This window comes from Cyprinodon tularosa, unplaced genomic scaffold, assembly GCF_016077235.1.
Source record: "Cyprinodon tularosa strain WSP-4 unplaced genomic scaffold, ASM1607723v1 ctg199, whole genome shotgun sequence".
Taxonomy (NCBI): Eukaryota; Metazoa; Chordata; class Actinopteri; order Cyprinodontiformes; family Cyprinodontidae; genus Cyprinodon; species Cyprinodon tularosa.
In genome coordinates this window covers 1,961,320-1,974,302 of record NW_024038729.1, presented here as the reverse complement: position 1 = coordinate 1,974,302, position 12,983 = coordinate 1,961,320, and the positions used below count along the sequence as shown (strand labels likewise).

At 36.1% G+C, this 12,983-nt stretch overlaps 1 protein-coding gene across 1 annotated transcript in view; it reads right to left on the bottom strand.

Moving 5' to 3' along the window:
- Window positions 1-12,983, bottom strand: part of blnk (B cell linker) — a 48,499-nt gene extending 35,516 nt beyond the window's left edge. Inside the window, exons 1-2 of the mRNA XM_038284048.1 lie at window positions 12,750-12,983; window positions 12,537-12,599 (exon numbers count right to left, since the gene is read on the bottom strand). Of these exons, the coding sequence (XP_038139976.1) occupies window positions 12,537-12,599; window positions 12,750-12,818 (132 nt within the window). The 5' untranslated portion in view covers window positions 12,819-12,983. The remainder of the gene's footprint in view (window positions 1-12,536; window positions 12,600-12,749) is intronic.

Below are 12,983 nucleotides of genomic sequence, written 5' to 3'. Positions count from 1 at the left end.
TCTGCTTTTTGTGTCTCTGCTTCCGTCTCCTTGAACCCCAGTCGGCCTCGGCAGATGGCCGCTCACGCTGAGCCTGGTTCTGCTGGAGGTTTCTTCCTGTTAAAAGGGAGTTTTTCCTCTCCACTGTCGCTACAAGCATGCTTAGTGTGAGGGATTGTATTTGAGTCAATGAGTCAATGCAATCAACTGGTTTTCCTTAGACAGAAAACTTTGTATCAATTTGACTGTATGATCTGGTTGAACTGTAAAGTTCCTTGAGATGACATGTGTTGTGAATTTGGCGCTATATAAATAAACTGAATTGAATTGAATTGTAAACTTTCTGGTAAACTTGGAGATACATTTTATTGCATGCTGCATATCCCAGTAAATCTGTTTCGCCTTTAAATCTGCAGCTCTCCCTGCTTCTCTCTGTGCTCTGTTTAAAAAGATTTATGAACCTATTTACTTATATAATGATGCCAGAAACTAAATTTCAAGATATGTAGAAGCTCTGCAGTCTGAATCTGTCTTTAGAATAAGAAAACGTGTAAATTTTAAGCTGTAACTGGAAGTCATGGTCCTCTGAGAAGCCGAGCTTTTTTAACTAATGAAGTTTTCTCAAGCTTCTTGCATTATAATACTAACTTGTTTAAACTTCCATTTTTAGATGAAAAAGCTCTGTATGTCAAACAAACAGATTTCCAGTGGCATGATCTCTAATTTTTTTTAACCAACCCCTCTCCTAACTTTTCCTCAAACCACGTAACTACTTTGTACGCATTGAAATGCAACCACAAATCAGAAGTCTCAAAGCGACAGATCCGATGATTTTACACCGAGATGAGGGACAACGGAACAGCAGGAGAGAGGAAAAAAGAAACACTGACTCCAAACGCTCTGAACACAGATAGCTGCAAACAACTCTGTTACCTTTGGCCAAAGTAAATGAGCAGAAAGGGGAAAATGGTGGACTGTCCCCACCAGTCCTTCAGAAAGTTACGCCTGTGAGTGGGCTGCAACTGTGCCGGGGTTAAGAGTGGCAATGGGATTCAAATCACAACCTCAGGATTCCAAACCCTAACCAGTAGGCCTCCACTTCCCCATTAAAGTATCTCAGTTTAAGTAAAAATACTAATTTAATTGGAAATCCTTTTATTTACCTGCTCAAATTAAGGCTAAATACACTGTTTAAGTTAATTTCACTTACTGTACATCCAGGTCGTTTTTGCAGCGTGTTGTTTTGAGAAAACATAACAAAGTACTTCTGACACCAGAAGTGAAACAATATCAACATGCCAGTTTGGGGTTTCATCATGTAGATGTCAGCTGTATCTTTTTTTTAAAAAGATGACTCATAGATGCATCTCTCTATGTAACCCAGATGTGCCTCTTTCCACCCATGTTGCTGTCTTTAGCTCACATGATTTGTCTCTGCATGCTCTGTGTTTTGTTGTCAGTTTTGGTGTCTTTATGTGACATTGTCACATTGGCATTAAAGGCATACTTCTTTTCAGTGGTGCTGTGTGCATTTGTGTGAATGTACATGGTTTAAAAATCCTTTATTCGAGGTATAACGCTTGTTTTTGTGTGGACTAGGCCTCAAACTGCATTCCTCAAAGACCTGCAACCTTTCAGTATGTCTGATTTACCACAGCTGATTCTAAAACTAGTTTAGCTCTGTAGAGCTTTAGTACAAGGAATGGAACAGATCTGAACGTGGCAGGACTACAGGCATCAAAAGACCTGAGGTTTTTTCCTCCACTCATACCTGTTTGACACCAGGGTTGACTTTCTGAACTATTTTACTACTGTTGTTAAATAAAGTGTTATTTCACTGCTCTTCATTTAGTGCATTGGTGTTTTATTGCAAAGTATGTCAATAAAGTCATCTTTTACATTGCTCCTATTAAAGCTAACAAAACTTCTAACAGATTCAAAGTCACTTATTCAAACTGTGAGCTTTTATTCATGGTAAAAAAAAAAAGAGGTTTTACATATGAGGGCATCCTAAAACTTATCTGGTCTTTACAAGATTCTAAAATTACTGAAATTGAGCCTCAATTAAAGAAAAAAAAAATGCTGTAGTCTCTCAACCGTCATGGATTTTCTAAAAAGAAGTCCTGATGAAACAGATTGGAACTAATCAGATAACTACAGATGTAAGGAATAAATGTCTTTTTAAGATAAAAAAAAGCTCTTACAGCGCTGGGTTGCTGAAACTTTAAAGATATATTTAAAGATATATCCAGGTCTTTCTGGATAAGATAAAAGGCATAAAAACATTTCTCTGTGGTTGCAATCATGACTGTTATAGTTACAGAAAGGCGCTGTTGTTTTATGTGTAATCTCATGCAAGCCTTAACTCCTGTCTCCTGTACTATGATTTCATTTAATTATTCTGTTTTACCAGGAAAGCAATCCGTTGAGATTTGGACTCTCTTTTACAAGTATGATTGGTCTGGTCGGATTTAAATCAGAGTCTGAGTCTTATCAGACTGACTAATGCTCTGTTTAAGTCAGTCTGTCTGTCCAGGCTTGCTCAGAAGTCATTTTTTGTATAAAATTCCCAGCCTTTTACATGCATCAGGAGGATCATTGCTTCAGAAAAATCTTCCTTTTAACACCAGCTACATAAATTTATTCAATGCGATCTAAATCTTGGTTGATTGGAAGTTTAAAATCTCTGTTTACATGGAGACTAAAAAAAGATGTGATAATGACATCTGTACACATGTACCAGTCTTTCGATCCGAATAAATCATTTGAGCATGCACAGGACCGTCTTGTTTTCTTGAAACACTACTGCAGTAGAAGAAGAAGCTGTTTTGTTTTGCAAACAAACCCTTACTTGTCCACTCATTGCCAACGTTAGCTACACTTTGTGCCCGCTTGCACATTTCTTTTTCTCCGGTTCTTCAGTCATGTCTGTTGATGGAGATGGTCTGACTCCAAAGATGCTTATAGGTGAGTACATGGACGGCAATTAGAATGGCGATTGGATGAAATTACATTTCTTTCCGATCGTACATGTTTGCATGAAACAAAAATGTTTCATGCAATTCTAGAAATGGGACATTTGGATTAGAATGTTATTGGTTGCCATTTAATGTTGCTAGTACACTGGAAAAAACGATCTAGAAATAAGTAAAAATGTCTTAAATTAAGTGTATTTACCCTTGATTTGAGTAGGTAAATGAGATAGTTTGCCAATGGAATCAGTATTTTTACTCTTAAAATAAGATAATTCGATAGTATTCACTTGAAATAAGAGAATGCAATTGTCTTTTCTTATTTTAAATCTAAATTGTCTTGTTCTATTTGCAAAATGTCTCTTTTATCTCCTCATTTCAAGAACAAATGCACTTATTGTAAGAAAAAATGACTTATCAAGATTTAGATTTTTTGCAGTGAAAAGGCAGGGTTATTAATCCATAAAATCGATTGATCAAATGTTGTGTTTCTGAATGTTTAATTAAATATTATTAAAAAACAATATTTTTTTTATCTATCCAATGTTGGGCTTCCATAGGTCAGGGTGACATCAGTTCATCACTTTTTGTTCCTAGATGTGTTGGTCTACTTATAATTCATAACACCATTAGCTGCAAACACTTAGTTTGTTATATTTCACAACTGGAATTCCATATCCTATCAATTAAGGCTTTCTCCCAAAGGGGCTGATTAGAATAAAAGCTAGCTTTTGAAAATAATCTATTTCATTTGACATTTTTATGAGATAACATAAGGGAGACAAATATAGATTTATCGGATTCGGAAGGGAGAAAATCAGAGATTAAATTTTTAAGTCATATTACCCCGCCTCAAACATGTATCTAGGTAACCCCGTGCTACAGTATGCAGCTCTTGGATTTTTAGCAATGTTTAAAAGCATGTTAAAAGCCCTGTTCAACATCGGTATCAAGTTACTGGGATTTTTCACTCATGGGAAAGTTGACAAGCCTCGCATATTTTTTTTCTTTTGTAAGTAATTTTCTCAGAGTGAAAACTTCAAAACGATTTGACGGGAGCGAACAGCCTTTCCCCGATTGATGAACAGCAACAGCTGCTTTTCTAACCTCAAGCTGTTGCCTTTTTTTGTTCTTCAGCAATACTATGTTACCACACACCTACACATCACAGACAGTCATCTTTACATGCTTTGCTTTAAGACACATAATCAACTAATAAAGTGAATTAATTACACTAATTAAGTTCAGTAAAAAAAGAGTGAAACTTTCTTTTTTAAATTGTGTGTTAAATTGTGTTGCGTTTATTATGTTGTGTTGTTTATTTTGTGTTATATTTAAATGGCTAACCTTAATTAAGATTATTTATTTTTTATGCTTTGAACTGAAAGAGTCTGAATTCATATTTTAAACAAAAACAGAAACCAACAGTGTTTTCCAAACGGTTAAAGATGGTTCCTATAGCCTGTAGGGGTAATGTTAGCTTGTTGTACCTAGCAACTGTTAACAAAGATGTCCCTTGTCAAGGACTAGGGGTGTAAATCACATCCATCATGGCGATTCGATTCAGTATCGATTTCCTGACCCAACGATTCGATTATTTTCGATACTCAAGAATACACCATGATTCGATTCGATTCGATTAATTGATTAATCGGTTACATTTTTTTTTTTATTATTATTATTTTTTTTACACCTTACAGGCTAAACAAAGTTTCAAGTTTGAAATAAATCAATGAAAGCTGTAATATCATTATGCATTTTCTTTAGAAACAACAGCAAATAAGAGAAGTAGAAAAGTTGCATCAAAAAATACTGCAAAAATACTGCACAATATCAGTGTAAAGAGTTCAATGCAGAAACTGTCCAACATATTTTTTTAGAATGTAATAAATATACTCAGGAAAGAGAGATGTTGCATAGAGAGTTAGACAGGAATAAAAATAAACTAGATATAAGGGAATTGTTTCAAAGGTCATCTGGGGATGTAGTTTTTGGGAGTATTTTTCATTTTCTAAGAAGAACGGGTATTTTAGGGAGAATATAATAGTTTGTCTGGTCCATACTCCATTCTGGAAGGTGGCGGTAATGCACCTATAAGTTGTTTGCCAACCGCCATTAAAAAAAAGAAGAAGAAGGCTCCAGAGTGACGACGTCACCGCCCCCTTGAGAGACGCTCCGCTGCACCTCTACCAGATTGTAGCTGACCGCAAACAGTGCAGCAGACAGGAGGCCGGCTTGTTTTGTTTTTATGACCGAAATTGCGGAAAACAACGCGTGAAGTTTGACCCGCTAGAAGAGCGAGGTGCGCGAGAACGCTGGGACCCTTTTTCCACCTGGATCTCCACTCTTTTTGGCCCTCATGTCCCTCCGTCGTCGGACTAAACTCGCCCCCCACTTCCTCACTGCCTCGGCCGTATCTAGACCCACAGTGTGTAGCTCAGACCACGCTTCAATACTGAGCATAATTTAAAAATGTCTGCGTCAAGCTTACTTTAACACACTGCTGTAAGAGTATAACCAGGAAGCGAGGTAGGAGGGCAAAATAGGTTTAGCGCCACCGCAGCACGGGAGGGAGAATTACGTCCAGGAGCAAATGGATAAAAATAGACCGGAGGAAAAAAAAAACATGGATCGATTATCTTGCGGACGTGTCGATGCATCGGATCGTCGGCTTTTGGATCGATGCATCGATACAAAACGATTATTATTTACACCCCTACTTTTAACTATGGTCTGGCTGCTGATTCCCTGCCTCTCTACCTTTTAATGTATGTGGGTGGACTTAAATTCCTCTTGTTATTCATACAGCATTGTAATATTATAATATAGGTGTCACGTTTCTGTTTCTGTTATGTTTTTCTTTTGAGTATTCAGTCTTACTTTACTCCTTGTTTTCTAGTGTTTAATCTTATTTTCTCCGTGTTTTATAGTCCTAGTAATTTAATTATCATTTTGTTGTTGTTTCCAGTTTTCCAGGTTTCTATCTTTTGCTCTCTGCTGCCCTCTTATGTTCTCCTTCTTCCCTAGCTCTTTCCCTCTCTTGTTCTGTGCACACCTGCTCCCAGTTTCCTCATTAGCCCCCTCTTTGTCTCAGCCTCCTTTAAAAGCCCTCTCTCTTCAGTTCCTCTTTGCTGGGTCCTCGTCAAACACTGCCAAACATGCTCCAACTCCTTCTCTCTGTGCCTTCCTCCTTATGATTCCCCTGATGTCTCCGTGGTTTCTGGTACGTTTAGACTAGTTTTCATGTTTTTGATTTCTGGATTTTTGGACTCCTGGTTTCATGTTTGTTTGGGCTTTGTTTTCTTTTTGGATTTTTGGATAACCTGCCTCTGTTTTCTGTTTAGTCATTATTAAATCCACAACAGATTCACCTCTGCCTCCCTGCCTCTGCTTTTGGGTCAACTAACCATAGCCAAATCGTGAAAATAGGAGGGAAGAAGATTTGAGCATACCCAGTTGTTTCATTACTATCATTGCTTTTACATTCTTTGATGCAATAAAAGCCTCTTAAAAATAATTGTGGTTTACATTAACATGGAAAGTCTGGAGATTTTCCTGTTTCATAACATACCTACTTGAACTAAATTTTTTTATTTAATTTTATTTTTTTTAACAGCTATTAAACCTTCAGCAAAAAGAGCGTTTATTTGTAGCACACCAAGCTTCCTCCTAAAAGCATTATTAGCAGATGGAAGCTGGTGAGAGGTAAATTAGAAATCTGAGCTTCGATTGTTTTGTTTTAAAAGAGAACAAATAATGTTCAGATTTAAATGGATAGCAAGTGTTTTATGTGTTTATTTCCAATTAACACATAACACGTCTTACATTAAGGAACAGAAATATGCTAAAACTTTGTGAAATATATGTCTACATCAACTTCAATCAGATTGCTCTAGATTGCTTTGTTTCTACAAATTTTGGATGATAAAGGACGAGGCAGTACAACATCATCTTTTAAGTTCACAGGGTTTTTTTTACTTTACGCCAGGCTGATTGCGTGAGTCATCAGCAAATATTCACAACATTGTCACAGCTCAGATTCTGTCAAGCTGGGCTCCAGTACAGCAGTGTTTTAGGTTATATGCCAAAATCAGACGTCGAGTGTTGCCACAGAGAAAAAAGTGTCTCAATGTTACTGACTATCAGCAGGATATTGCTGCTCTAGGGGTATTTGATGAAAGCAGGAGATCATTAGTGTCATTTGGAGAAGTAATTTAGTAAATACTATTACTGTCCGTCTATGCTATTGAGACAGGCTACAGACAAGGTAATACAGTGGTGTATTTATTTAAAGGTCCATCTAGTTTGGACTTGTCACAAGCTTTTAAATAAAGGATAAATGAATTATAATCATAATCTCACCAGATTGTAATCTAAATCGATTTCTTCTGTAAAGGAAAAGAGATGTGGCAAAAAAACAGGCAGCAGAAGTTTTGATGCTAGAAATATATAATCCAGGCTTTTCCTGTCTGGCACCAAGTTCCAACCCTGTTTTCGAACTGACCTGCTGTTTACTATTATTAACCTTAATCCTAGCGGTTCTGTTGAAGAATAGATTTTTTTTTTTTACAAAGACACAAGTTCCAAGTTGGAGCTGCAGTAAAATGGTTTGTTTTAGTATCAAATCTTATAGTTCAGTTTTTTTTTAAGAAAGCCATATTATTTATAACACATCATGATCTTTAAAGTTTGAAAGACTTTACTGTGAAAGTGGTCTTTTTTTGAGTACTAAATTACAGGGGTGGAAAGTAATGAATTACATGTACTCAAGTTACTGTAATTGAGTACTTTTTATGAGTAATTTGTAATTTTCTGAGTAGTTTTTGAAATATGTAATTTTTACTTTACTCGAGTAAATTTTAACCTAAGTAGTTTTACTTTGCTACATTTAAAACCCCCTCACGTTACTGAGTAAAAAAAAAAAAAAAATACTGATGGTGAAAAATTTAATGTGGCCCTGCCTTGCATTTACCCTTTGTATTGTCTCATAATCCAGTGCTGCGCTTCGGAAGATGGCAGTTGCTAATCACAACTTAGGGAGTATGGATGAGGAAAGGCCTGAAGAGGAAACATATTCTGGAGACGAAAGCCAGAAAAACCCTTTGCCATATTTGGAAGGATTATTTGTTTTCAAATGCACAAAAGGGAACAATGTGATAATGCAGTGCAGCATGTGCCTGCCCAGCAAAACGGAGCTTTCTGCATCAACATCCAATTTACGAAAAAATGTGGCGGTAAGTTAGTTATCATGGTGTTGTCTGTTGGACAGTAGGATTGAAAATTGTTTGCACTTTATGGTACAGGTTCTGACTGTCTTTGTGCTGAAGAAGTATGTTCTTTAGCCCAGCTGATCTTTTGTAAGTGTGGATGGCCACTGAAATACGCCTTGAAATCGATTAAAACACCTTGTGGTCAATTCGATTCATGACTCATCCTTTTTTTGCATTAAATAACTCAAAGTAACTTTTACTCAAATTACATTTTAAATGAAGTAATTTTGTACTTTTACTTGAGTAAATTTTGAGATGGGTAATTTTACTTTTTCTCTGAGTAGAATTTAGGCAAAGTAAAGATACTTTTAATCAAATTAAAATTTTTTAGTACTCTTTCCACCTCTGCTAAATTATAAACATACCTACAGCCATAGTTATTGCCGTGTTCAACCAATAAACAGGCGGCATGCAGACCTGTTTTAACATGCATACTTTTTGCTGTGTAGGAAGCTTGGCCTTTAAGCAAGTGAAAATAAACCTGTGGTGTTCGTGTTGAACCTGCTGGCAGAGTTAAAGATGGATTATTCCTGTAACAGGGGAATTCTCTCCCTTGGTTATCAACAAAGATGTTTCACAACAAAAAAGTTTGCTAGTAAACCCTGTAAGGGGGCTTGCACCATCAGGATAATCCCTCATTAAATGACATCCAAGCCTTCTTTAAATCCCCTTTTATATACTCAACCTAGAACAAAGAGCTACCTTTGAAAAACTGTCAAGTCATATACAACTAATGTGCTCTGTTAGATTTAAAAGTAATGAGAGCTGAAAATCAATAGTAAATAGAATATTATTTTTATCTCTGTTTTTGCCTTTTAAAGTTGGTTAGGCTTAGCAAATATATGCTGAAAATAAAAAGTTGCCGTCCATTTTTTGATCTCAAACCCAACAATCTTAGTAAGATATGATAAAGTAATTGGAAGGATTTTAACGTCCTGTTGAAGATGTACAGTAACAAAGCAAAACAATAGCCATAAGCGTTTGCACTATTTTGTCCACTATGCAAAAGAATGAGACCAAAACTTTGTTGAAAACACTGCCAAAGAAAACCCAAGTATTTATTAGAATTATTCTTCTGATGCTTTATTAGTTTGTCTTGTAAAAAAAATGAATTGTATTGTTGTATTCAATAAATATCCAGCCAGAGCTAACACAGACTGGTTTAAGCCGGGGGTACACTGTGCGATTTTTTTCAATTGTTACACGAAGCTACGGCTCACACTGTACGACTAAACCGCAGGATAGGTGCGATGTGCAGATGTGCACGATGCTCATGCTGCACATAAATCGCTCGGACTCAGCTCCGCAGTGAGATATAGCTGCTCTGACTCGTCTATCTGGAAGCCAAACAAATAGAAGAGGAATATGAAGCTCACTTAAGTAAAACGCGCTGCGTTGGCAATTTGTCCAAATTGGTGCTGAAAGCCCTAAAAAGAAAAGGCGACGACGTATTTGGACAAATTTGGAGCAAACGTGGCTACTACGGTCTGTCAATTTTACAGAAAGAACTCCATTTCACTCATTGCACCGCCATGCTTCTGAGAGGAAGAAGAAAAAGAAGAATCCTTGTTTGCCCACTGAGCGATTTGCCCACAACAGCCAGGAGAAAATCAAACAATCAATGAACTGCAGGTGGTCATGAGAGGCTGATAGCCCCTCTTTACCCCCACGACTCACGACGCACGATCAGGCTGAAAGTCAGCTCGATTGAAAGATTCTCGCACGACTGGAAAATCGCCCCAAAATTGCACAGTGTACGCCCGGCTTGAATATCAATTTGTTAAAATGGCCTACTCAAAGTCCAGACCTAAATGAATTCAAGAGACGGGTGCAAGGCCTAGAAATGTATATTCCTGATGTTCCCCACCCAGTTCTAACGATCTTGAGCTACTTTGCAAAAGCTATAAGCAGACATACCTCCAAAGACCTGCACTTAAATATAAAACAAATTCTAAGCAAATTTAAACCTGGGCTGATTATTCTGCTGCCATTCAACAAACTCAAATTCAAACTCACATATCATCATTTTTCAAGTTTGGAAACATTTGAATATTACAAGATCGCTGGACTTTACTGTGAATCTGGTCCAGCCTGGAGCACCTTATATTGAAAACTAAAAATGTATTTTAAAATCTTGCAACAGACATCTGCATGTCAAACAATACATGTGACTAAGATTTAAAAGCAAAGAAATGAGGCACACTTTGTTGATCAGGTCCTATCTTTTTTGTTAGGGTATGCAAATTTGGACTGACAGATGTGGAGTGTAAAATGTTCCAGTGCATCAGAAATAATTTACATTGCCACAACATAACCATCGGTCTTATTTTTCCTATAGCTAGTTATTACCAGAAAACATTAAAATTGAAGTTTAATGCGCTACGTGCAATTTATCACTGCCCTAAAGTCTTTAAATAATTACTAGCCGAATTCTTCAGAAAGCAAAACAACAGCCACAAGTGTTTGCACTCTTTTTTTTTCCACTTTGCAAAAGACTGAGACCAAAACTTTGTTAAAAACACTCCCAACGAAAACCCAAGTACTACTAAGGGGAAATAGTACAGCAATTTTCTGGCCATGGTGTTATAGAGCACAGTTGAATCCAATATTTAAAAATGGAAAGTGTATCTCTCAACTTAAGCCAACTTGGCCTTGCACTTTGATAGAAGCAACCAAGAAGTAAAGATAGTAGCTGTTGTCAGTTTCTGCCCCCACACTGTGAAATAAGCTGCCATTGCCACTTAGACAGGCTGACACACTTCATGTATTTAAATTTTCTCTATGAAAAGATGATTTCTTTTGTACGGAAGAGGATTAGGGCCACTGAAAAAAAAAAAAAGTTAACTGATTTTTAAATTTTATTTCAGTTTAACAGTCAGAATTCTGACTATTTTCTCCGAATTCTGACTTTAATCTCAGAATTCTGACTTTTTTCTCAGAATTCTGACTTTTTCCCTATACAAAACTGAAAAAAAATGTAAAAATCTGTTAACTTTTTTTTTTTTTTTTCCAGTGGCCCTAATCCTCTTCCGTACTTTTGGATTCTGATTGAGTGTCCAATTTTATAGAAACTAATAAGTCTTCTGAAGTTTTATTAGTTGGTCTTACTTCACTTCTATTAATATACAGTGCTTTGGTCAGTAGTGTTTAAAACAAACAAACAAAAAAATAATAATAATAATAATATATATATATATATATATATATATATATATATATATATATATATATATATATATATATATTTTTTTTTTTTTTTTTGTATTGTTGTATTCAATAAACATAAAGTACAACCAGAGCTAACACAGAGTGGCTTAGGTTAAAGAATATCAATCTGTTAAAATGGCCTATTCAAAGTCCAGACCTACAGCAATTCCAGAAATGAGTGCAAGACCTAGAAACGTATATTTCTGATGTTCCCCATCCAGTTCTAACGATCTTGAGCTATTTTTTGCAAAAGCTATAAACAGACATGCCCCCAAAGACCTGCAGTTGTTTAGTTTGCAAAGAAAGGTTACTACAGAATATTGATTAAGGGTTTCTGAAAACACTGCATACCACAGTTTACAGATTCTTATTGACCTTTTCAAAATGTGTACCTTTGAAAAAAAACAACATATTTTCCTTTCATTTCATAGCTTCCGTTAGTCTCTCACTAAATCTTAATCTAATGCAATCAAACCTGTGCTTCTAATGCCAGAAAATGTATAAATCTTTAAGGTGGTATAATTGTTTTGGCAATCCACATTATTAAGGATTAATAGTTTTATAACAATTTTACAGATACAATTGCAAATAGATCCTACAAATACAAAACAGTTTATGTCAAATTTCCCCCCCTTAATTCAGCAAACAGAAAGGTTGAGTTAAAGTTGTTTCTTTAAACTCCAATGGTTTTTGACATTTGATTAAAATAAGTGTAACCAAAGTCAGGACAGTGATTCTAAAAGCAGAAGTTACAACAGATTTACTGATATCTGTAGGAGGAAGGTCAAAGTGTGGGAAGTAGTGCAAGCAACTGGGTTCACATCATTCATGTCATGCAGTGTCTAACCTGTTTCTCTACTCGTTTGGATTCACACTGACAGCGAACTACTGTATGCTCTTCTGTTTTGTTAAATAAAGTTGAAAACAAATTGGAAAACACAAACAAGTAAGGTTATTTAAAATTTTATGAAGCAGGTTAAGAAGATTTGTTAGCTTTTATGTAAAATAAAATACAGCCCTGAATATATGAATGTATTCCACCACCTGTGAGATAAAATTAATTTCTGCAGAATTCAAGCAAGAATAATAAAAAAGGATTCTGACTTACCAGAAGTCGGACTCCATCAATTTTTAATCTGGTCACAGTTGCAGCACAGTCTTGCATATTATTCTGATGGTAATCACAAATAATTTAATTCAGTAACACTTCCTGTAAGCTACCTGATCCGCAGCATTAACCCTTGAACACTGAATTATTGAGTCAAAAATGCTTCCTCCAATTAGCTACTTATATTTTATGTCCTTTTTTTCATAAACTCACCTTACACATAAAAAGAGCCACTTTCACCTGGTCCCACCCTTCACACTCCTCTCTGGACGGCAAATTCATGGTTGTCACCGCAGGGATCTTCTGAGCAGCAGCTCGTCTCTGGACGTTGTGATTTCAAGAAGAGTTTTCATATGTTGATGGTACTTAGAATAAAAATACATACCCAGATTCATTCTTCATCATACATAAACATGGAATGTGATGGAACTGGAACTAAAACCCCGA